This window comes from Protopterus annectens, chromosome 1.part1, assembly GCF_019279795.1.
Source record: "Protopterus annectens isolate FY-2018-M chromosome 1.part1, PAN1.0, whole genome shotgun sequence".
NCBI classification, from domain to species: Eukaryota; Metazoa; Chordata; order Ceratodontiformes; family Protopteridae; genus Protopterus; species Protopterus annectens.
Window position 1 is genome coordinate 467,946,560 of NC_056726.1, and position 27,144 is coordinate 467,973,703.

The 27,144-nt window shown below is 40.6% G+C and overlaps 1 protein-coding gene across 1 annotated transcript in view; it reads left to right on the forward strand.

Annotated features, from left to right (window-relative positions):
* Window positions 1-19,452: 19,452 nt before the first annotated feature.
* Window positions 19,453-27,144, forward strand: part of ABCB10 (ATP binding cassette subfamily B member 10) — a 690,016-nt gene continuing 682,324 nt past the window's right edge. The window contains exon 1 of the mRNA XM_044076125.1: window positions 19,453-20,516. Coding sequence (XP_043932060.1) covers window positions 20,060-20,516 — 457 coding nt within the window. The 5' untranslated portion in view covers window positions 19,453-20,059. The remainder of the gene's footprint in view (window positions 20,517-27,144) is intronic.

Here is a 27,144-nt window from a genome sequence, read left to right on the forward strand (position 1 = left end):
ATGCAGGGAATTTGGACTCTGATGTGATGTCAGTGCGTAATTTTTCCACCAGTAGACTTGATGAGTTAAGAGATAACACTCAGACTGATCCAAGTTTGCAGAAGCTCAATCACTACATTAATGTTGGATGGCCGTCAAAGCAATCTAGTGTACCACCTGAAGTGCAAACCTATTTTCCTTACGGAGATAAATTGCTGACGGAGGATGGCATTATTTTCAAAGGTCCTAAAATTATTGTTCCTGCTTCCTTGCAACAAGAATATATCTAGACTTTGCATCATGGTCACCCAGGATCCGTATCCACTAAGAGAGAGGAGCAAGAGAATTAGTATTTTGGCCTTCACTACCAAAAGACATTGATAGAGTACTTTCTTCGTGTTCAGTATGCAATAGTATTAGGCCGCATTTGCAAAGAGAACCACTTTAGCTAAGTCCAGTTCCTGAACTACCTTGGTCTACTGTAGCAAGTGATATCTTTGAGTGGAACAATCAACACTTCTTGGTTTTGGTAGACTCTTATTCAAGTAGGTTTGAGATTGATCTGCTACCTAACCTAATATCCACTGCTGTTATTACTAAGTTGAAACCACCATTTCTCAGTTCATGGTAGTCCACATAAACTTCTTTCTGACAATGGTACTCAATTTACTAGCCATTTGTTTTGGAAATTTGCAAAAGAATGGGACTTTGTACATGTCACTAGTAGTCCTGAATATCCTCATTCCAATGGTCTAGCTGAATGTGCAGTGTGAAGAGCAAAGCAGTTATATGACCGGTCAAAACGTGACAATACTAACATGTTCTTGAACTTGCTTAATCTCAGAAACATACCCCGTGATGATATACTTGGCTCACCTGCTCAAAGACTACTTTCCAGGAAAACTAGAAATGCGTTACCCATTACTTCTAGTTTATTGAAGCCTACACCTAAGAACAATAAAAACATCAAAGCTCAATTGTTGAACAAGCGTAATATCCAGAAATCTAGTTATGACAGATCAAGCAGATTACTTTGTTTGTTGAGAGAAGGTGAGACCGTATGAATCCAGACAACAAAAGGTTTTGATTGAATATGACAGATTACAGGTGTCTGTGCATAGCCGAGATCTTAGCTGGTAGACTCTGAGGGTGTGGAATATAGGAGGAACGGTAGACATCTATTTTGTGTACCAGAACCATCGTCACCATCACAACATTGCTTCTGTGATGTAGAATCCAAATCTAAGAGTGAATCAGACACTGTTTCCATACCACAATGTGTTCAAAATTCTGATTCCATTCCAGAAAATGATCTGAACATTCCACAGGTCATCCATTTTTCAGAGACAGTTTCAGTTGCTAAATCTCATTCCCAGTTTTATATCACATGATATGGGCAAATATCTAAGCCTTGTGTGTGAAATACGCAGCAACGTGGACCTGATTGTGTGTGTATATATATATATATATATATATATATATATATATATATATATATATATATATATATGTGTGTGTGTGTGTGTGTGTGTGTGTGTGTGTATTGAGTAACAAGACTGCGGTGGTGGTGCTGCGGTAGCATTATCGCCTCACAGTAAGACGTTGTCCTGTTCGATTCTCAGCTAGAGCATCTTCTGTGTGAAGACATGCGTGGTGAATGGGCGTATCTTTGTTGAAGGTTGTGCGTCAAAGCTGGCAACTCGGCACGTAAAATTCTACTGCCAATCATTAGCGGACCGGAGTTCCGCTGTGGCGACCCCTAACCGGGAAAAGCCGAAAGACACAACAACAACAACAACAATGCATGACTAAGAAATACCTGTGATTTCTGCATGCCAAATAGCCTTATAAAGCAATGTAATCTACTTCTCAAAGAGGGAGGATGTAGATCAGAGAGGAAGTGATGTGTATGCAGTATCTTTAAGAAGCACTTCAAGGCTAAACATTCAGGTATAAATTCTAGACATGTGCAATCCCTAGTGCCACTTTGAAAGAGCAGCTAGGGAGAGAGCATGCAAGATCGCAGTTGCTAATTTGTATATAAGTTACGTAAGTTAAAGTCAGTAGTCTTCTATAGTGATGTGTTTGTATAAAATAAAGCTGCTTGAACAGAACCCATGAAGACTCTTCTATTGTGTCCTAGACAGGAGAGCGACAAAAATGTTTATGGAAGAATTAATTATGTCAAGGTTAGATAGAGGAGGCTCAATTACTAATAGTTAGGATAGGATGAGAGGAGATAAAAATGGTGATGTATAACCAATTTACAGTTAATTCTCCAGAAATAGATGCTATTCCTGTGGAAGTTTCGAAGCTAGGGGGAAGAAAGTAATAAACATCTGGAAAGTGTTGTTTAACAGTATTTTAAAAGGAGGAGAAGCACAAACAGCCTGGGAGAAAGCAGTGGAAGCTACAATACCTAAAAATGGTAAAGATCCATCAGATATGGCTTCATATAGGTCCAATTAAATTCTAAACCATGATTATAAAGTGCGTATGTCTATAATGGCTAAAAGAATGGCAAAGGTGATGCCAAAATTGATAGGTATGGATTAATGTGGTTTTGTGTAAGGGAGGCAAACATTTGACAACAACATTAATAGAACAATGATGATCTAGAGGGAAGGAGAATGCAACAAAATACCACTGTTGCCAGCATGTCTCAATGCAGAGAAAGTATTCAAAACAGTAAATTGCGATTTTATGAGTAGGGCAGTGGAAACATTTGAATTCTCTGATAAAACTATAAGGTTGATTAGGAGGATATATGAGGGATCAGAGGGGAAAATTATAGTGGAGGAGTTCATCTCTGATACGTTTTGTTTGAACAGAGGAACAAGGTGGGGCTGTCTTCTTTACCCTTTGTTATTTGTGTTATATTTAGAACCACTGGTAAAGAAAACAAGGAACTCAGAAATTCAAGGAAATAATTGGTATGGTAATCAAGAAAAGCTGGCTTTATTTGCAGATGGTATTATTTTGTACTTGATAAAACCAGATAAGAACATTTCAGTGTTGTGGAACATTCTGAGACAGTTTCCATTCTCTTCAGTATGCAAAATTAATGAAGACAAAGGAAAGGCAATAGCTGTAAACTACATATCCACACACAATTTTTTCAGCAATACCCACATTTATGGGTAAATGATAAAATAAAGTACTTAGGAATATGGATTAAAAAGGATTCTGTCATGGCAGCTAAGGATATGTGGGAAGACACTAAACAAAAGACAATACAAAAACTGAGAAATTGGGAGCTCTGTTTTATGGATATGGATAACATGATACGAGCAGTGTAAATGTTTCAGTCCCTTTAGTTTTATACACAGGTCAGGCATATTTTTATCAACCAGAGGAGAAGTTGTGGATAGCAATTAATAAAGAGCTGAAGGATTTTATGTGGGAGAAGAAGAGGGCAAGAGTAAAGGGGATAAGCTGATCCTTCCAACAGAACAAGGTGGTTTGGGATTACATGATATGAAGGGGTATTTCAGAGCTACTTAGTTAAGGCTCCTATATATAGCACAAGTGGGAAGCTATAATTCAAAATGGAAAGGGATGATGATAAAACAGGTAGAAAGCTCAAAAAACAAGGAGAGGCTGGGATTTTGGATGCAGATCCTTAAGAAGAATAACAATAACCATACAGAATATTATATTCATAAAGCAGCAGAAAGTATCATAAGAACTAAGCTAACACTGTAATGGGTAAAAGAGCTTCTGCCAATAAGAATGACTACAATTAGGGATACAAAGAATAGGAAAGAGAGGGCTGGAAAAAACTGACAAATAAACCACTGTACTGGGACCATATAATTAAATAGGAAAAGGTAACAGAATGGGTAGAGGCCAAAAATTAATTTGGATAGCAGGCTAGAGACTGCCTTCCATATCAAGGATTAATATCAGAGTATAGGCAAAGAGAAAGATATATGGGGGTCCTAAGTGAAAGACCAGCGGTAGGAGAGTTTTTAGTAGAACGTAGAGCAGAAACTGTGTTAAAAAGGGGGATAATTAGTAAGGCATATAAAGCATTGCATGATAACTATATGAATCAGTCAGAGGAGGTTAGAAGGGAGTATAGAGAGACTGGATAAGCAATTCACAAAGAAACAATGGGGGGAAACATGCATGGCTCCAAAATATGCAACAAAGTCTAGAAAAGTTAGGATATTTGCTTGGAAGTGTTTGAATAAGTATTTTACACACCAATCAGACTCCAAAGAATTTTTCCTCAGGGAGACTGCAAATCTTGGAGGTGTGATGAGGAAGAAAGCGGTAATGAGAACAACATTTTTGTGAGTATAATGAGTTGGCATACTTTAAAAATTCTCTGCACACTACTCTGTCAGAAATACTGGATGAATAAATTGGTGTAACAAAGGAAATTATTTATTTGGGCTATGATACAGAATTGGAATTGCCTAGACATAGTAAGGCCATGCTGAGTTTAATTCTGATGGCTGACAAAAAAGCAATTACTAGAAAATGGAAATCAAAATCTAAACCAACTGTACTAGAAGCATTGAATATAGTAGCAGAGATAAAACAACTGAAAGAGGGATCTTTAGAAAAGGGTAAGAGCAAATTGCTTATGAAAAATGGGAATTGTGGGAACAATACCTGCAGACTTAGCTTTAGGATGAGGAACGACATTTAAGAGACGGCAGGAATTGAATGAACTTTGTAATGTTTGACTGACAATAATGGGACAGATTATAAATGATGTATAATGTTGGCAACTGAACTTATGTTAGTATGGTTTGTTTTCATTCATACAAATGTATGGTTGCCTATGTCATAAGTGATAATTTAATGAAGATGTTTCTTATTTAATGAAAAAAACAAAAAAAAAAAACAAATCCAGTTTGTGAAGAAAACAGAGTTACTGCTAGGCCAGCAGTATCATCCAGTAGGAAGATGCAACAAGGATAACTCAAATGCTTTATTCTTCGGATGGAAATGTAGTAGTACTTGCACTAAAAGAGATAGCAAAGCAGTGTGCCCCTGTGTCACTGTTTTTCTGGCAAGAAAATAGCTATAGATTGTCCAACAGGCTCCTAAAAGTGGAAAATGAGCAAGAAAAATGGCCTAAAATCTCCATTCATGGCAGCAGTTCTTTTTCTATGTGCCAATGTCCCATGGATTGGTACTGTGCCTGCTAAGGATCATACACTTCAAGGGATAATGTATGAATAGTGTAATTATATCAAAGTGTTGCAGCTCTTCAATTGTGCATTTCTGTTGCAAACAGCAGTACTCTGTAGTTCACATTATCCTCATGCCTCATTTAAGCCATAGTAATTCTATAATTGCTGTACTTCACTCATACTGCTGTGTTCCTTATTAAATTCAAACTATGTGGGCTTTTAAAGTATTCCATGACACTTGTTGGCTGACAGATACTGTGAACTGCTCAGTCAAATGTGAAGCCCTCCTTACTACTCGATTAGTTGAAAAATGCTGTGAACTGTTAAACCAATTGTTAAGCTGATTATTCAACAAAATCCAGCAAATTAAAAATTGATTGCTGACTAGCTGATTTAAAATTTGAAGCAACAGATGGGTGACCTGACCTAGCACAAGAGCTGATCAGTGACACATGCACAGTTGTGTTTAACACATGAACACTTGTGTTTGTTATCCAGAGACTAAGCCAAGAAATTGAGAATAGGGCATATACCCCAACATACAAGGGAGTGAACCACCACTGACTTACAGGAAGGGAATGCTGCACTCTGTTGCTTGAAATTGGGTTGGTTCGGCTAATGTTACAGTTAACACTGGACCAAAGGAACCTTCACGGAACCATGAAATTGTCACAGCAAGTGTCATATCACTACCATTTACTACAAGTGAAGTACAACACCCTGTTGGCTGAAGCTAGATTTTTTTGTGTCAGTTAATTTTATAGTAACCATTGAGACACAAGAATCTCTGATGAACTGTGGGACATTCACAGTTGTACTAAAAGCCCTATCAGTATTTTATTTATTTATTTATTTATTTATTTATTTATTTGCAGTTGGTTTACCAGGATAGTCCATTGGGCCAAAAGAACCCGTTTTCAATGGAGTCCTGGGGAGAAAAGCTCCAAATACAGACAAAAACAGGTACATGCAAAAATTACAATAATACTTATACAGAGTAAAAGATAAAAACATTTAATACATTTAGGTTCAAAAATTCAAGAAGCATTCAAAACAATGCAATCTGATGTGGAATAAATGTCAGGGGAATAAGTTAAAAGAGTAATGTTTTATCATTCAAAAAAGTTGTATAGACTTGCATTACAGGGTAGGTATTCTAAGGGAACGTAAGCTTAGATAGGAAGAGTTATGTAACGTATATGGGAAGAAGAATGGGAAGAAGAATGGGATAACATAGAATTATGAGGGGAGGGAACAAGAACAATCCCATTGGGATCTTAGGTATGAATGAAGAGATTTTTTGAACATGTACTGGTTAGAGGAGGTACGAATGGATGGTGGAAGTGAATTCCAGAGACGAGCAAGAGTAAAAGATAGTAGGTGCTTACCTGGGGGATGAGATGGTTTATGTACTTGTAGTAGGTTTTGATTGTTAGACCTTAAGACTCTGTTAGGTAGGTGCATTTTGAAGGCGGAAGACAGGGAGGGACAGAGAGAGGGGCTGAGGATGAGCTTATAAGCAAAAGTCAGCTGTATATATATGAGTTGATTTGGTAATTCGAGCCAGTTTAGTTTATGGAGAGAGGAACAGTGATGAGTAGTGGACCTATGGCTATTGGCGAATTTGGCAATTTTGTTATAGCAGGAGGAAAGCTGTTTTTAGAGAAGTCTGAAGATTGGTCCATAATGGAGCCCCATAGAGAAGAGAGGGATGAGAAAAGAGGAAGCGAGTGTGATTTTGGAAGAACTTGTAAGGTATTGGTTCTGACGGTATAGCATACCTAGTTTTTGATGGGTTTTTTTAATGTTTAGTTGAAGATGTGAGTTGTAACTAAGCTGATTGTCAATCTGTACACCAAGTAGCTTAGTTTCAGACACTATTTCAAGGGGTGAGTTATTTTGGCTGGTAATTAAGAATGAGTTCATGTCGAAGGAAGTGGATTTTGAGGGAGTAAATACCATAAGTTTTGTTTTGGAGGCATTGAGTGCTAAGTGATTTGATTTCATCCAATGTTCAGTAATTGAAAAAGCTTCCTGAGTAAGTTTTGGAGCAGAGAGGGGAAGTGGCAGAGCAGATGATGGTTGAATCATCTGCATATTGGATGATGTTTGCAAATGGGATAGATTTGTGATAATCATTGATAAATATATTAAAGAGGAGGGGGCCAAGAATAGAACCTTGAGGAACTCCAGTAAGGGTACTGAGGAATGGGGAAGTGGCCTTTTTCCATATTACAGCTTGGTATCTATTTGATAGATAGCTGGAGAACCAGTTTATGGTAGAGGGAGAGAGGTTAAGTTCTGACAGTTTGGTTAAGAGCAAGTTATGTGAAATGGTATCGAGGCTTTGGAGAGGTCAAGTAGTAAGGTGGAGACGATGTGACCGGAATCTCGTGCTGTGTTAACAGTCTCAAGGAAGGCCAACAGGGCTGTCATGGTGCTATGATTTGGCCTAAATCCATGTTGTGTAGGGGTTAGCAGGTTGTTGTCTAAGAGATGTGGCAGAAGTTGAAGGTGTATACACTTTTCTAGAAGTTTAGAAATGGGGGACAGAATAGCAATGGGACGAAAGTTACTTATGTTGCAATTGTTGCCTCCTTTATGTAGGGGGATTATGAATGCTTGCTTCCACAATTGGGGTACAATGCATTCATGGATGGAGCGATTGATTAAGATGCTAATAGGATAAGCAATAGCATCTGCTGCTATACGAGGGAAGTAGGAGGGAATATTGTCAGGGGCATTAGTACATGGCTTTAGTTTCTGAAGGAGTTTCTTTATAGTGGCCATGGGTATAGGTTTTAGTGAAAGTAGAGAAGGATGGAGAGAGGGAGAATTAGAGGGGGGTACAGGTGGAGGGGGAGTCTGAAAGGTGGTTAAGGTGGAAGATTGGTGGGGTGAAATAGAATTGGGGATAGGGTTATTTGCAGTGGAAGGAAGGGGTGTCTTAGAAGGTGAGGTGGGGCCTGTAAAGGAGGAGGTGAGTTTGCTAATGGAGTCGATAAAAAAGGAGTTGAACTGTGTAGCTAAATCCAAGTCTGGGATATTAGGGTCTGGGGTTGGGGTATGAGGTTTGCTAGGGTTTAGAAGGGTGGAGATCCCCTTCCAGAACTTCTGGGGGTTAGTTTTGTTATTGTTTTGGAGTGAGAAGAAGTATTGTTGTTTATCAGAGATTATTAACTTTTTAACTTTATTTCTAAGGGTTTTATATGCAATATGTTGTTCTGAGGTCTTATTTCTCAGGTAGAGTCCCCAGGCTTTGTCTCTAAGGCATAGCTGATAATGTGGTTTTGGTTAGCCATGGGGCAGATTTTATTTTATTCTTTTGTTCTTAGTGGGGCTTGGCAATCAAGTATTCCTAAGAAGGTGGAGTTAAAGTGGGCAACTGCTTCTTCTAAGGGCAGTGTCTTTAGATTGTTCCAATTGATTGCCTTTAGGGAATCTATGAAGATTGATGGGTTGAAACTTTTGTTATTGCGGGTAGTGATGTAGTTGTGGGTGCAATAGGAGATGCAGGGGAGTCGGTGAGTGAAAGTAGGCAGATGATCACTAAGAGGGTCAGGTAGTGTACCGCTATCAGAAAAATAATGGGGGTGTGACACTAGAATCCAGTCAAGGATGGTGCCACTGGAGGGGTCCTTTGATGGGTGGGTTATGGTGTTGATTAGTTGGGAAAAGTTATATAGATTGATGTTAAGATGATTGGTTGGAGACTGAATGGAGGTCCAATTAATGTTTACATCTCCTAGGATTATGGTTTCATTGCTTATGTTATCCACCACTACAAATTGAACATGACAATAAACGCTTTACTGCGGGTACTCTAGTAGTTATTTTAACTTATTTCACCCTATAGATGCAAGTAACAAAAAGCCATTTTTATATGCCAGTATCCAAAGAGGTGTTTTTATGCCTGTTGAGGCTCATTCAGTAGTTAGTTCAAAGAGAAGTCAAAGAACAGTTTTCTGTTATAAATTAGACCAAAGTGTTACAGACTTTTTTTTAACTATGGTCAGCAACTGTCCACTTTTAGACACAGTAGTGTCTTGGAAACCACATTATCCATATGTCTTAATGTACCCGCAGTAAAGCGTTTATTGTCATGTTCAATTTGTAGTGGTGGAAGACTAGCTCAGACCTAATTATGTGCTAAATACCGTGCCAGTCAGAGGTAAAGATACAGAGTCTGTTAAGTCAGGAAAGGTATATGCCATACAACTTTGCCAACATGAAACAGTAACTCCTGATTACCTTCTTGGAACTCTCTTAATTTTCTTGGTTTTATTTTTTAGGAGTTGTTACACTTTATTATACCATGATCCCCCATTAATATTCCAAAACGTGCACGCTGATTGGCCAGCATGCACGTTGTAAATCGACTTATACTAATGGAAAAAGGTCCGGTCGCCCGGACTTTTTCCATTAGTATAAGTCTCTTTTAAAACACTGTCTCGCTATGTTAAAAGAGTTTAACATAGCGACACAGATTTAAAAAAAAACAACGGAGATCTCCGTTGCTTATTTTAAAGCTGTCTCGCTATGTTAAACCCATTTAACATAGCGAGACAGGTTTAGCAACGGAGAAAGCAAGATCTCCGTTGCTTTTTATTGCTATGTTAAATGGGTTTAACATAGCGAGACAGCTTTAAAATAAGCAACGGACATCTCCGTTGCTTATTTTAAAGCTGTCTCGCTATGTTAAACCCATTTAACATAGCAAAACAGTAAAAAGCAATGGAGGTCTTGCTTTCTCCGTTGCTTTTGGCCACAGCTCTGATGTACTGCGTAGGCATGCGCAGTACATCAGAACTGCCGCGGATACCAGACAGCTGCGGAAGGGCAGCAAAGAGGCATTATACAATGCCATTATTTAAGAAAAGTAATTAATTATTTCTTTTCTTAAATAATGTCATAGTATAATAGCAATAACCCACTTCTGGGTGTAGGTAATGCGGGATTTACCCACGGTTGTCTTTGTTTGGTCCTCGAGCCGCCTCGACCAAACCACGCCAACTGTGGGTAAATCCCGCATTACACCCAGGCGTGGGTTATTGCTATATTATACCATGACCCCCCATTAATATTCCAAAACGTGCACGCTAATTGGCCAGCGTGCACATTGTAAATCGACTTATACTAATGGAAAAAGGTCCGGTCACCCGGACTTTTTCCATTAGTACAAGTCTTTTTAAAAACACTGTCTCGCTATGTTAAAGGAGTTTAACATAGCGACACAGGTTTAAAAAAAGCAACGGAGATCTCCATTGCTTTTTTAAAGCTGTCTCGCTATGTTAAACTCCTTTAACATAGCAAAACAGTAAAAAGCAACGGAGATCTTGCTTTCTCCGTTGCTTTTTTTTTTTAAAACCTGTCTCGCTATGTTAAACCCATTTAACATAGCGAGACAGGTTTTAAAAAAACGGAAAGCAAGATCTCCATTGCTTTTTACTGTTCGCTATGTTAAATGGGTTTAACATAGCGAGACAGCTTTAAAATAATCCGTTGCTTATTTTAAAGCTGTCTCGCTATGTTAAACCCATTTAACATAGCGAAACAGTAAAAAGCAATGGAGATCTTGCTTTCTCTGTTGCTTTTGGCCACAGCTCTGATGTACTGCGTAGGCATGCGCAGTACATCAGAACTGCCGCGGATACCAGACAGCTGCGGAAGGGCAGCAAAGAGGCATTATACAATGCCATTATTTAAGAAAAGTAATTATTTCTTTTCTTAAATAATGTCATAGTATAATAGCAATAACCCACTTCTGGGTGTGGGTAATGCGGGATTTACCCACGGTTGTCTTTGTTTGGTGGTTATTGCTATATTAAACAATGGGCAATCCGTAGATTGCATCCTCATTGGAGAACGAATGTTCCTGAGCAGGGTATTAATACACCAGTAATGCCTGCTGAAAAACGAGTCCGCTGCTTCACAGCAGCATATCAAGCTGCCGTGGAGCTTGGACAGAAAAAAAACTAACTGCCTCCATTATTTCACACTCACTAAGCAGGGCTTCTGCTATTTAGCGAGTGTAAAATGTAAAAAAAAAAAAAATGAAAAGAAAAAGTGTGTGTGACTGTGTTTACGTCTATTTGTGTGTAAGTGTACGCGTGCATATGAGTGAAAGCGAGATCAATCAAGACATTATTTTACACTCATAAGCAGCGCTTTTGCTGTTTAGCGAGTGTATAAAAAAATAAACAGAAAAAAGTGCACTTATGTGTATGAGTATGTTTATGTTTCTGTCTGCATGTGTGAGTGAATGCATGCATGAAAGCAGAGGAGACTGTGTGTGTGTGTGTGTGTGTGTGTGTGTGTGTGTGTGTGTGTGTGTGTGTGTGTGTGTGTGTGTGTGTGTGTGTGTGTGTGTGTGTGAGAGAGAGAGAAGGAAGAGTGAGAGCGATCCCTTATTCAGACAAATTTTGTGAGGTGCAAACGTAAGTTTCTGGCCTCAGCTTTAACAAGAAGAGGGACTAAGAATTGCAAAGTAGACTTTTCCTGTTGATCAGTTTTGGGAAGGAAGGAAAACAGAAACCATCACTACACAGAAAACAGAATCCACTGTATAGGGGGCTGCGTTCAGCTTGTCTTTCCCCGATTAACAAACACAAATCAATAAAAAAGTGCTAACAGTTGAGCAAACCAGCAGAAATCTGCAACTCATGTTGTCCCTCAGGGGTCTAGTGCTCCTCCCCTTGTTGGAAGTCAGTGCCTTAGATAGGCATCGAACCCGCATAAAGCCATATTTCATTAGCAATGCCTGATATGATGGCATTCACTTGTTAGCTGACCACTATGGGATGGAATTACAGCCATGGTCATGGTTTACCCTGTGGAGTATTTACTGAATGATAGTTTCTATTTCTATGCTTTCTTTTACAGATGACTAGTTTCCCCCAAGTTTGATGCATCCGCTGTACACAAGAAGCCTGAGATTCCTGCATATGTGCGCGCGCGCACACACACACACACACACACACACACACACACACACACACACACACCTTATTACTAGTCCCCACAACACCAATCAGTCCTGATGTACTTAAATTAAAATTTCAATGTGTAAACAACAGATCAAAACTGAACTCCAGTTTGAAGTCCATCTGACATTTTGGAGTTATGCCAGCGGATCTAATACAGGACAGGGGGTTGCACAGCCTTAGAATGGCAAAGTTATGTACATTTTTTAAACTTGTGAATAACTTTCGTTTTTGGATTTTCATAAGAATGAAGCCAGCATGCATCTCTGAAAAGAACGTCTGAAACTCAAATTTATGTTATCATTTAGAGACATCAATTTGTAATAAATGGCAATAAACCAAAGGTTTTAGGAGAAAAGAACCAAAAAATAAAGTAAATACCTGGACATTTTTTAAAGTGTTACATTTTGGATGTTCAATGCTTCAAATGCTTCCTCCAACACCATTAACATATACTACAGCAATTATGAAACATTAGGGGGGGATCTAGTCTATGTCAAAAATATATATAAAAATATAGTACTTAAAAAAAATAAGTAAGTAAATAAAAGAGAATGGGCTTTCTGTAAAATTGATCTCTAAGTGCAATAATGCCTGACAGGTTATGTGTTAATGTGTCATTAATGCCCTTCCAGGTGTAGAGAGACCAGACGCCGTAATTACACATTAACACACACCTTGTCGGGCATTATTGCTTGCTTATGTAATAATTTTATTATGCATCAGAACCATGATTTGGTGGAGTACATTTGCATAAGCAAATTCTAAAATAAATTAATACATATGATCTACTTGTAACTTTTACTAGCATTTTAAGACTTCTAAATGTACAGTACTAAGGGAATGTGTGTGTCTATGTGTGTGTGTTTGTATGTGTACCCTCACATACACATACGCACTTCCTGCTGTAGGCTAACATTCTGTCCAGGGGGTGAGGTTGTGAGTTCTGTTGACAAAAGGGGTGCAGTTGTGGTATGGGATTTTAATCAATACCAAGAGGAGGATTTTGTTCAACTTAATGATCCAAAATGTTATTCTAAAATGTATCTAGATCCAGCTATTAAGTTTAAATATGAGATTGATCAATTTTTGAATTTGGCAGTTGAGGAAGGTATAACTGATAAGAGAGTTTTAAAACAGCTAATAGGGAATAATCCACAGATTCGATATATTTATATATTGCCTAAGATTCATAAAAATCCAAACAAACCCCTTGATCATCCTACTGTAACAGGTTTTGGTTCTTTAATGGAACTTCTTCCAGCTTTTTTAACTTATTATTTAAAACCTTTGCTGTCTGTTATTCATTCTAGAATTAATGATACAACACAGTTTGTGAACATTTTCCAAGCTATACAGATGGAAATTGGATGGTATATGTGTACCTTGAATGATAAAGCATTATATGTCAATATTCCACATATGGCTGGGTTGCAAGCCTTGGAATATTGGTTAAACAGTACAGACTTGTATAGTCCAGGTTTTAATACCTTCCTTTTGTATTTGTTGGAAATTCTTCCTAATAAGTGTTCTTTCTGCTATAGACATGGAAAAACTATGGGAAATTATTTTAATCATTATAAGAAGGGGTGTAGTATGGTACATGAAGTACAAATAATATTAGATGGTCAGAAGTTATTACGTCTGTTGTTTATGAGTTAAAAACATCATTACTTGTAACTCACAGTGCCTTTGTGGCAGAAAACGTTTGCTATGACCCAGGATTTGGCTTTTCTCAGCCGTCCTGGGACTCCCAGTCAGCAGGCTGGATCACTTAGGGGAGAGGTGACTTCCCCCTTGGGCACTTACCCCTCTTCTAGTGGACCTGCCTTACAAGTCATGGAGAAGGCCTTGGCGTCAACTGCTGATACTGTGCTTGCTATTTCACTGTCCTCCTCTGGACCACTATGTACACAGGTCACTTCTAGTGGACACCGGGCACAGAGGTCTCAGGATATACTCCCACAGGATACCTCCTTGGTGTTGTCTTCCCCAGCGTTTCCCTCTGAGGAAGTTTATTGGAAATCCTTGTGCAAGAGGAAGCATATGGACTCCACTGAGGAGTCTCTCACTGAAGACACAGATTTTGATGATGGGGAAGGGTCCCTCCGTTCACCTTCTGACGTATCCTTTGGTGATATCCTAGAAATCCTTAAACAGCGAGGTGAATGGCAGTCCTCTAACCCGACTTCTGAGGAGTCTGTGTTCCTGCAGGCTTTTCGCGCCTAGCCCCCTACCTCCTGGGTTACCCCCCCTGCAGATGAACTGGTCCGGCTCATTGTGCAGCGTGCATGGAAGACCCCTGATACTGTTGAGGCCATTCCCCGGAGGCCAGGAAAAATCTTGTCCCCACCCCTGCTTCTGAACCTCATTGGTCTAAAGGTCTCCCTGTAGATGCTCTGGTGGTGGCAGCTGCAAATAAGAAAGACCTGGCAGAAGAGGAAAGCCAGACTGTCCATCCGCCCAACAAAGAGTCCAGGGCATTGGATAGGATAGGGAAGCGTACCTTTGCATCAGCAACCTTTGCTATCAGGTCCCTGAATTATATGGCACACTTCACCAGGCTTCAAAGAGACCTAGTATCTGAGCTCTCTGAAACTTTGGCAGGTGCCGTGTCTGATGAGGTCCGTGACAAAGTGGCCTCTCAGCTGGCCACTATTGAATCGATTTCAAATTCCTCTATGCGTTCGGTGTCCCACGCATCAAAAGGAGCGGCTAGAGCAGCGAGTTCAGGCATTGTTTTGAGATGACATGCCTGGATGCGCTTGTGTAATTTCGCAGAACCTTTTAAGGCTTCCTTTCTCAGTGCTCCCATCGAGTCCTTCTCCTTGTTTGGACCCAAAGTCAAAACTACATTGGCCAGGTGTGAACAGGACGGTAAGACCCTGTCTGCCGTAGGTGCCCATTATTCGTCCCCCCAATGTGCTTTCTCCAGAAACCAAAAGAGCAGGAAGATGTGGTACAGAAAATCTCAGGGTCCTTTCCGTGACACACAGGCCGATTTTTCCCATAGGGGCAGAGGGGGGAACCTCACAAGGAAGACGTCCCTTTCGGGGCAGAGGGGGTCCGCATAATCAGGGCTCCAGAGATTCCTTCTCCGGGCAATCCTACCAGCGCTCCTGAAGAGTGGCCCAACCCCTTTCCTCTGGGAGTGGTTGGGGGACGTTTCTCTTTGTACCCTTCTGCCTGGCTAACCATTACCAATGATTCTTGGGTACAAAGGATAATAACCAGAGGTTACAAGATCCCCTTCGAACTTTGTCCTGTCCCTCCATCAAGATTTCCCGATGTTCCACCCGGTCAAAGGGAAGAAGCAGCTCTAGAGATTACAAAGTTGCTAAACAAAAGAGTCATCCAAGTAATCCCAACAGACCAGATAGTTTCTGGATTCTACTCGAGACTATTTTTGGTGCCAAAGAAAACCGGGGACTGGAGACCAATTTTGTCCTGTCCCTCCATCAAGATTTCCCAATGTTCCACCCGGTCAAAGGGAAGAAGCAGCTCTAGAGATTACAAAGCTGCTAAACAAAAGAGTCATCCAAGTAATCCCAACAGACCAGATAGTTTCTGGATTCTACTCGAGACTATTTTTGGTGCCAAAGAAAACCGGGGACTGGAGACCAATTTTGGATCTCGGTGTGCTAAACAAATTTGTGAGTGTGCAAACATTTTGGATGGTCACTATACAGTCTATCATTCCTCTCTTGGAAAAAGATGATTGGATGTGCTCGATAGATCTTCAGGATGTGTACTACCACATAAAGGTGGACAGACCATCAAGAAGATTCCTGCGCTTCTGTGCGGGAGCCAGTCATTACCAGTTCAGAGTACTGCCCTTTGGACTCTCTACAGCCCCCGGAATGTTTACAAAGTGCATGGCAGTTGTCACAGCTCACCAGCGGCTTCAAGGTTTTCAGGTTTTTCCATATCTAGACGACTAGCTCCTCTCCACCCCCACCAGACACCTATTGGAGGAAGCCCTGGCATACTCTCTCAATACTATCGAAAAGTTGAGCATAACAATAAACTGGCAAAAATCCAATCTCACCCCTTCTCAGTCCACAGAATTCATAGGGGTCATTTGGACTCAAAAACTTGCAGAGCGTCCATACACACAGAATATCAAGAATCAAACATCAACTGTTATCAGTTCTTTCAATGGAAAAGTCCACAGCTCACTCGATCCTGCAGCTGTTGGGCTCCATGGCAGCTTGCATCACCATTGTCCCCTTAGCCAGGTTTCACATGAGGCTTCTACAATGGCTACTGCTCACCCAATGGTATCCTTTCCAGCTTCCCCTTTCAGCCAAGATTCACATAACTCAGAGATGCAAACGAGATCTAAAGTGGTGGTTGAACCACAACCCATCACAATGGTCTCGCCCCTACTCCCCTCAGCAGCCCAAGGCTACAGTGACCACGGACGCCTCCCTGATGGGGTGGGGAGGGCTATGTCAGGGTCAGACAGTCCAAGGCACTTGGTCCGAAGTGGAGGCCCATCTGCATATAAATATTTTAGAGCTAAGAGCGGTACTTCTGACGCTGCAGGCATTCCATCCCTTGCTGCCGTCAGGGACAATTGCGATACAATCAGACAACATGGCAGTAGTCTGGTACATTAACAAACAGGGCGGAACCAAATCCTACCGCCTCTGGTGAGAGGCCATGAGGCTATGGCAATGGGCGATGGCTACCAACCGCTTTCTTCTAGCAACGCATATTCCCGGGAGTTTCAAACGTGATAGCAGACAGACTCAGCAGGTGCATTCTTCAACCTCACGAGTGGTCCCTGAATCCTCTCATAGTGGCGGACATCTACCACCGTTGGGGCCATCCTTGTTGCGACCTCTTTGCATCCCCGACCAACTTCAAATGCAGCAACTACTTTGCCCTGATTCCCCCTCCGGGACAGTCACCCAGGGACGCTCTAGTTCACGATTGGCCCTCGGGTCTTCTTTATGCCTTCCCACCCACTCCCCTCATTCCCCAGTTTCTAAAGAAAGCCCGCCGATTGAAGAGTAAAGTGATCCTTATTGCTCCATATTGGCCTCGTCAGATTTGGTTCCCCTTTCTGTGGCCTCACCTGCTAGATCAACCATGGATTCTTAGTCCAACCTCGGAGTTGATCTCCCATCCACAGAATCTGATTCACCCCAACCTGCACAGTCTGAAGCTCACAGCTTGGCTCCTCCAATTCCCTTGATTGCCAGGCAAAATGATCTTCCCTCACAAGTACAGGACATTCTTACTGCATCTCATAAGCCCTCCACTAGAATGACTTATCTAGGCAAATGGAAAAGATTTACCTGTTGGCTGAAAGATAAGGAAATTGATCCCTTTTCAGCACCGGTGTCGATGGTACTCGAATATCTAACCGCCCTTTTTCAATTGGGGCTGTCAGCATCTACCATTAGAGTACATTTGGCTGCGATCTCTAATTTCCACGAGAATGTCCAAGACTCCTCCCTCATGTCTCACAAGTTATGTAAAGCCTTCATAAAGGGTGTGAATCATCTGAAACCCCCTTTCAGGGAACCTATTCAACCTTGGGATTTATCTTTAGTTCTTCAAGCTCTGCCATTGCCCCCTTTTGAACCAGCTGCTTCATCGACCTCAAATAGCTGTCGTGGAAGACCTTGTTTTTGGTCGCTATTACTTCTGCCAGACATATCTCTGAGCTTCAGGCCCTATGTACAAAGAGTCCATACTTGATTTTTCATCCAGACAGGGTATCCTTAAGAACTAACCCTTCCTTCTTGCCAAAAGTCATTTCTGAAATGTCTATTAATCAGACCATTGAATTGCCAGTGTTTTTTCCTGATCATTCTAACGAGGGAGAGTACTGCCTACATACCCTAGACATACACAGACAACTCCATTTCTATTTGCAAAGGACTAAATCTTTCCGTAAATCAGACCAGTTATTTTTGTCTTTTTCTGAATCTAGATTAGGATGTGCTGTTGCTAAGGTCACATTGGCTAGATGGTTAAAAGACACTGTGACCCGTATTTATTCAGTACACAATACTTCTTTGCCAACTACCATCAAGGCTCATTCAACAAGGTCAGTGGCAACTTCTGCTGCCTTCCATGCCAGAGTCTCTTTACATGACATCTGTGCAGCTGCAACTTGGGCCACTCCTCATACCTTTATCAATCATTACAAGTTGGACTTGGCCTCCAGGGTAAGAGCATCTTTTGGTTCTATGGTGCTCAAGAATGTCCTTCCATGAAAGCCTCCCAGGAATAGAGGTAGCCTGGGACTCTGTCCCATATGTAAGGAAGTGGACGAGGATTAACAATATCAGATAAAAAAGTTATGTCTTACCATAACGTTCCATCTGTATTGTTGATCCTCGTCCACTCATTACGACCCTCCCTCCTTCCCCCTCCTATGGCTTCTAGTGGATCTCACCATCCTTCTCTTTAGGTCATTTGACCAGAGATAGCCTCTACCTTTTTCTGACTTGCAAACTCAATCTGAGGTAACAGGGAGAGGGGGATTATGGGTAAGAGATTGATTAGCTCGAGAGTTTATCGCTGGAGCGAGCTTGGTATATGGCTGGCTTGGTTCCGATATCGGAACTGTAACCCATACCTAATGAGTGGACGAGGATCAACAATACAGATGGAACGTTATGGTAAGACATAACTTCTTTTTTTTTCACTCCTATTATACAGACTTTCTACTGTAACACCTTTTACTGTTCTCCCTTAAACCTTAGTCCTACTCTATAAGAATACACCCTTAGGCTCTACTTTCTCCACCACATGTACGTATGTACATGCTGCTTATCTATAAATACCTCTCTTTTCGCTCTCTTGGAAAATGCAATTACTGAATACATGTTTAATGCAGAAAACATATATATTTGTTTGATCATGTGTACATACTACTATACTTTTCCCTCTATTCTGGAGCCAATGTATCATAATTCGCTATATTCGAGCTTCTAAGTTATGTACTGTTATTTGTCTGTATTGGAGCTTTTCTCCTCGGTTCTCCACTGAAAACAGGCTTCTAGCCCAACCAGTTGGATTAATCCGGTTAACAAATCTCAAATAAATAAATTTGATGTAAACATGTCTATGACGCTTTCTAGTCTGTGAATGTATAAGTAAGTACCGAAACATCTTGTAAGTACTTCGTAATTTGTTATACAGAAGGACAAGTTTGGAGCTATATTCATCCACTGACCTGTTGTACAGAACATTGTTAATGTTGGTACGGTAGTGCTATAAACTGTAATGCGCTAACCTTAATATTAATGTTCAACACAAAATGTAAAGGTAAAAGCCAATTAATATTTCCTTAGCATCAGAATTCCGGAACAAGTGCGAAACTAGTCCAGAAGTATGAGTGCTTCGCAACCAACGTAGCTGGTAGGGACGGACCTGGTACGGAAGTTTAGTGCAACAAACTCGATTGCTTTAGCTTGAAAGGGAGGAGAGAGGAGGAGTGCCCCTCTGAGAAGGGAGGGGAATTGGAAAACCATGAATGGAGACTAAACGTTAGAAAGTCAACCTTACCTATGAATGGCAGGCAACTATGAAGTCTGTCAGTTTCGAGGGTGTAACCAGTATTAATGTCGTTGTCTGTCTAAATCTGATATCTGGTGAGCGACCTCCTGTTGTAGAATCCACTTGGGAGTTTTGGCAGCAGTGTCTGACCGATAAGACAGAGAGGACAGCCAGCTGTTTCAGAGCAGAAGGCTTCTGATAAGAGTAAAGTCTCACCCTACTAAACCTCCTTGTTCTATGACGTGATCAAAATAAACTCCACTTTTTGTGCGGCTGGTTGTGTTAATTGTTACCGAACTTTGTCTTTCGGTTTGAGTATGGTGTAGTCTACCCATAACTCTGGAGATTAACGGTGGTTACTTGTAGAGTACAATTAAACTTGTAGAGTACAATTAATTAAACGACGTAGGTTATCGGCACGCGAAGATGCTTCGTCTTGGTTTGGGGCGAACATGGAGCAGTTGGTGCTGGACCAGATGCCGAATGGCTAAGAGGTGTTCTGTGACTATACCTGTCATTACAGTTCGGTCACCTTCTGCCCCCTACTTATCTTTTCACAGAGTCCAGGGATTTCCAGCGGTCCACCAAGGTAGGGTGTGTGATCCACTGAAGTCACGGAAACCTCATTTTCGTGATGTATTCGTACAACATGCTTCAGCAATTTCCAAGTTTAACAAGACTTCAGATAGTATGGTTTTAACACGGCAGTATTTGTTAACTCGGGATTATAGCACGTCGTCCAGTGGGGACAGTGGAAAACTTGCACTTGATGTCAAGGGATGTGAGGTAAACCGTGGAAAAGATGGTAAAAATTCCGGTCTCTCTTCAGATGATTGGAAACGGCTGCTAATTTTAGCCCATCCGGAACGGTGGCAATTAACAGGTACGTGTGCAACTGTTGTGTTTTGGTCCGAGTTAGGTTAGTGGAATTACGGAGCAACTCCAACACTTTCCCAGGAGCTAGAGTCACACATTGTTCACCCCCACCCCAAAAACGTTTGGCGATTGTTCAGATTCTCTTAATTTGAGCAATCGCTTACCTGTTGTACATTACAAGTAAAACAGATATTAATCATCGTCAATTTTCGATTACGTTTGCTATCTTTGGAGAAATTGTAAGTAATTTCTGTTGCTATGCCCTGTGCAATGTGGAGACCTCGTATATTGTGGACAAACATACTAGTGGTCAGTACTACTGTTTTCAGATTGTAAATTGAAAGAAACAAGTCTGTCTCTTTCTATGTGCTTGTAGACTTAATTGCAGATCGTTACTATAACACGGTCCAAAACATTTTCTAGGATACAGGTAGAGTATTTCATTAAGGTTATAGTTCTTTTAGTAGACTAAAATGAGAGAAGTGAGTTGGCAAGGTATTTGCTACTACAGTAACGTTATATTTTATTTGTAGATAAAAATGCATATGGGTAATGTGGAGGCACTCATTTTATTGGAAAAATGTTTTTTGGGGAGTCTATGATATTTATTTAACAGCAATTAATATAACTAAATTATTTCACAATTTGAGTTACCCACTTGCACGCAGGAGGTTGACTTTGGGAAGACTCTAACCATAGGTTCATACTAGACTAACTGTTCTTGTGGGCCATTTTAGGCCTAGCCAATTACCCCATGTGTGAGAATCAAACCGTGCACCTTGTGTTTCCAAGGTAAACACCTTAACCATTATGCCATCCTCCCAGCCCCACAAACTTTTTTTTTAGAGCCTCACCTGAAAGTGCCTTAAACCCCCAATGTTGGTGTGTACGCCACAGTATGTTTAGCCTATCTTCTGTCTCCCCACTGAGAAACATCCTGTGCTGAACGAGCACCCCCCCCAGCTTCCCCCATTCAGGATAGCTAGGCTGGTAAAGTACTGCTACTTTTACCATTCTTCTGCCAACTGCTCAGGTGCAAGGCTTGCTAACTCAACCTAGGTCACTTGGGTCATGGGACTGTTCTATTCCTTTGCACTGTAGAGCCATCTCCATAAACATAATAAATTATTACTTAAAACATAGGTAAACATACATTAACAGAAAAGAAAACAAACCATATTAACATTTACAAATCTTATACATCACGTTTCTTTCTTTGTTTAGTCCAGCATTACATAAACTGCTGAATTCCTGCCTTGTCTTCTCCTGAATGTTGTTCTGAATGTATTGCTCCCACGATTACTAGGCTAATGATCACTAGTGCAGTTATAGGTCTAGCTGTGCAACCTAAATTTGACCCACAAATTTGATTTATATATGGGCAGAGGTGCCGTAAGCTGCTGCATGCGGAGGGGGCAGAGACAACATGGGCAAATGTTTATTTCTTTATTGGTATATACTACCATGAGAAAATCGGACAGCAGAGTCTGAAATATTACATTCTTGTCAAAGCATGTATAATGTATTTGTAACACCAACATGGCAGAAAATATTACTTTACTGGAGAAAATAGTATAATTTTTGGTTCTTAAATGTATATGAACTCAAGCTAAAAAATCTGTGTCTGCCTTTTAGATTATTACATTCCTGTCAGGTAATAATATGGTATTGGCTACAAAACACACTTAGGACTGCAGTTATAACTCAAGAGCTTCCAGTGCAGCATGCGTGTGAATTTGTCTCCATAGCTTTAACAGCAAGAAAGCATGACGTTGTGGCCACAACATGTTACAACTCACTTTTTTTTTCTTTTCTTCTGGAAAGTATTTAGTATTTTCACTTCTGAGATCTTGCAGTTTAGTACACACATATTCTGGTCATTAATTTTACTTTGCCGTTGCTGCAGAGGTCATATAGCCTACGCATGGTAACAAAACATTATACCACACTGTGACAACAAATACCCGCTGAAACTCTGGCGTTACTAGCTGTATGTAAGAAGCCTTGTGTCAGATCACTATAGCCAGTCACAATAAAATAAAAATATGAATTGTTAAAAGGTACTTTGGTGTAAAATGTACGCATGCTGTCTCAGTGGAATCTACCTCTTTTCAGAGGATACACTAACTCTTAACTCTGACTTTTTAAGAATCTCATACATATAGTAGTTGCACAGCATTTTGACAGATCCTGTCCTGCCAACAGTCTGTAACAGTAATCAGTCAGAAGAGGTCCTGAAACTGCTGTTTGCTTTCATGCATCACTTGCCTCAACATTTTGTGCAGAGATGAAATAATCTCTGGGTGGAAGTCATACAGTGCTGGACTGGGACAACACAAGTCCTCTGAAACACTGGCTCTACTAGTTCTATGTAAGAAGCCGTGTATTTCTTTTGTCTGGAAGTCGAGCAACACTCAGGTGGCAGACCCTGACAGTAAAATACCTCTGAAATCCTGGGTTCGGAGCTGTATATAACAGGTGATATGTCAAAAGGATTGTAATAAGGCATGTGGTGCAAAACACTCACCGTCTCAATGGAGCACCCATCTTTGAGAGGGTACACTACCTTTGACTGCAAAGGAATGACAGAAATATATTGACCATATGGTACTTTGATAGATCCTGCCCCCCCAACAAACCATACCAATAATCATTCAGAAGTGATCCTGTAACAAATGTTTCTTTTCATAAATTACCTGTCCCCAGCCTTTTGTACAAAGTACCAGGATGGAAACCAGGCATATTATCAGACTGTGACAACAAAAGCCTTCAGAAATGCTGGATTTACTAGCTGTTTTGTATGTGGCCACATTTCCTTTCCTTGAAGACAATTCACAGTAAAAAAATCATGGGCTTCTAATAAGGTACTTTAGTACAAAATGCAAATATGCTGTCCCAGCAGAATGTGCCCCTGCTAAGAAGTTACAGTATTCACTTTGAATGAATCACATAAATGTAATGGCCATATTGCTGTTTAACAGATACTACACCCCCAAAGTCATATCAATAATCAGAAGTGATCCTGTAACTACTGTTTTCATACATCACATGCCTCCAAAAGTGATACCCACGTTCTGTAGACATTTAATGCCTCACTGAGAAGACAAAAGCATAATACACACAGTACTGTATTTCAACTTTCTGCTATTAGACATATCCACTGACCCTGATAAAAAAAATTGATAATTTTCAAGTAATGACCACCTGCTATTGGACATACCAACTGATGTTGACAAACCATATTTTTATTTGATAGTTTTCAAGTAATGACCATGGATTTGTATATGCAGTATGTCTTCTCACCCCTTCTCCATAAAGATGTCAGTTTTTTTATGCACACCTCTGATGTCTGATTGTGTGGGAAAAAAAATACGACAATAACTTATTTCAAACTCTCCCTCTTGAACGTGATATACTCATGGCCTTCATACTTGAAGAGATTTGGCATGACTTCACTGCATACCCTTTCTAACTAGTTACTCTATTTTTCATGGGATTCTATCATGTCTGCCATGTGTATTGTGAGGGACTACACCCCCTACATCTCCCTAACTAATATAATAATTCTCTAGGTTCCGACTCTTTTTAGGGAAGGGTCGCCCAGTTACGCAAATCCATAGATCAGCCCCCTGTTCAATACAAGTAACCATTGACCACACTCCCTCTCCCCTAAACTAGCCATGTCGATGACTGTTTTGTATAACTCATATAATTGCTCTTTTCTTTCATTCACAGCCTGAACCCCAAACACGCAGCCATTTAATGGCTATCGTCTCTCGTGTGATTGCCAAAGATTGTGAAATAAGACCCACAGTAATCTACTTCACTTGCAGCTATGTGGCACATCACCTCCTCATCAACTTCAGTATAAATTAAATAAAAAGTGATACAGGTGCATAATGCTGTAGGCAGTGTGTACTGTTACCACTATCCACACATCTGTTTGGATTCCTGCAGAAAAAAGTGACAAAAAAGAATCGCCACAGATGTATTTCTGTTTGGAACTTTCAGGCACTATGCTCTGTCCTCCATAACCCTCAACCAAGCCACACCGATGATCACTTAATTGTGATTATCCTAACCGTCCTTTGCTGTACTGCACCAAATATCGTCCCAGTAGATAACCACTTCTGGTAATCATCAAGTGTTAAAAAAATAATGTAAATCATGCTGCTGTTGCATGATTAATCCTTTTTCTTTAACAAACTATTCAAAATGAACCTTAGTCATATTTCTCAACCTGTTAGCACAGCAACCAGGAACAAAACCAAAAGTTAAGGAGGGACAAAAGCCCATAATCGCAGTCAAATATGAATTGGTCCTAAAAACTGGCTAGAATAACAGATTCTACATTAACATCCACTCTTCAGATGAATATGAAGTCTGCAACTCAAAAGTTATTGTTTGTAGTATTATTATTATTATTGTCATTATTAGTGTCAATAATCCTCATCAGTTTACCAGAGAAGAAAGTTACAAGTCATAGCCAGCCCGGAATCCGTGTACCCATTTATGAAACCTGCCACAGCTCATGCCCCATGAATAGAAGTGTCCCTGGGAGAAAGCAGTATGATGCACTGAAACAGCTGATTAAAAAAAAAATCTAACCTGTTTCAATTATAAGAGAACAATAATACGGCAAGCTGCAGTACCACTATCTTTCCAAAACTAAGGTGGTTGAACTAAATCTATCAACAGATTCTCCTTCTACCATACCTCTCAATTTCTTTGGTCAAGAATTCTTGACAAAGCTAACTATAATAGGGGGACAAGGGGCCACAGTCTGGGAAAATGTTTAAATATTACTCTAATTCACTTACAAAGTTAATAGAACAACAGGTTTTGCATCAACATGCATTTTTTACACAGTAAAAAGTATGAAGCTGTAATGACTGCTTTACCGACTGAGGTAATCCTCCTTGATTTACCAGAAAGTCAAAACTTTTATGAGGATCAAGGTAAAAAAATATGAGGCATTAACCAGGGGTGTGGCCAGGAATTTACAAACTGTACACACCAGAGCTGTATTGCATTTCCCGTGAAATGTATAGCGTATGAGTTGGCACTGCAGTACATTATTTCTTTGGCCACATGACGCAGACTGCCTTTTGGTTATAGTGCTGCACTGCAACAAGTCTCTGTACAGCAGCCTGAAGACTTTCACTTTGAAGGCATTACTGTGACAAACCTTTGTCTATATCATGGCTGCCAGTCCCACAAATTCCCATTCACACTGGTGCTGACATTAAGCACTGTGCATGTGTGCCGTATTACAGCAGCCAGTTCCAGAGGTCTTGCCACACCAATGCCAGCATTCTGCATCAAATCATGACAAGTACTCCCACAGGTCTAGTCATACAAGCAAGAATTCCCACTCAAACCGGTGCTGACATTAAGCACTATGCATGTGTGCCGTATTACAGCAGCCAGTTCCAGAGGTCCTGCCACACCAATGCCAGTGTTCTGCATCAAATCATGACAAGTACTCCCACAGGTCTAGTCATACAAGCAAGAATATGTAGTACTAATCCGCCTCTGTCACACATCATGGAAGGTGGTCTACAAAGTAACCTTCATCCTCCGTACTCAGGCAAGCTAGGCCAGCACATGCAGTATACTCTAGCACACTACCCTTGTCCAGAATAACATAATTAATGCATCTAACCCACCACAAAGTGCACTTAGGAATTCACAGGCTTTAAAAAGACTAACCTGTTAGAAACTATACAACTTCTCAAAATTTCCAGTCTCCATGTAGCCTCAGCTGTCACTTATACCAATGAATTTTACTCCATTTTAACAAACAGCTTAATCTGAGCTGTCAGAATCCACATCGTTATACTGGAGAATCTGAAAAGTAAACAATCTGGGTGGAATATTACATTAATAAGCTATATAATAAAATTAAAAAAAAACACAAAATATCTATAATAAATCAAACTCTATTTGCTTTAAATCTTCTGTTAAAAAGCTTAGTAAAACATGAGTTACCATAAGGAAGACCATAGTGGAACACAAATTGAAATTTGCATCTGCAGTCAAAGATAATATGAAATCATTCTTTTACTAAAAAGTGTTCGACTTAAGCATAGTCTCCAGTATATTCAAGAATGGTTGAAAATGGCTGTTATGCACCTCCATAAAAGGATACACCTCAGATCTGATTTCATACACTGCAAAATGTCTGTGCGTGTGTGCGTGTGTCTGTGTGTGCGTGTGTCTGTGTGTGCGTGTGTCTGTGTGTGCGTGTGTCTGTGTGTGCGTGTGTCTGTGTGTGCGTGTGTCTGTGTGTGCGTGTGTGTGCCTGTCTGTGTGAGCGTGTGTGTCTGTGTGTGCATCTGTGTGTGCGTGTGTCTGTGTGTCTGTGTGTGTGTGCGCGCGCGTGTGTGCGTGCGCGTGTCTGTGTGTGTGCGCGTGTGTGCATGCGCGCGCATCTGCGTGTGTGTCTGTGCGTGTGTGTCTGTGTGTGCGGTGTCTGTCTGTGCGTGTCTGTCTGTGTGCGTGATTCTGTGTGTGTGCGCGTGTCTGTGCGCGCGCATCTGCGTGCGTGTCTGTGTGTGTCTGCGTGCGTGTGTGTGCGTCTGTCTGTGTGCGTGTCTGTGCGTGTGTGTCTGTGCGTGTCTGTGCGTGTGTGC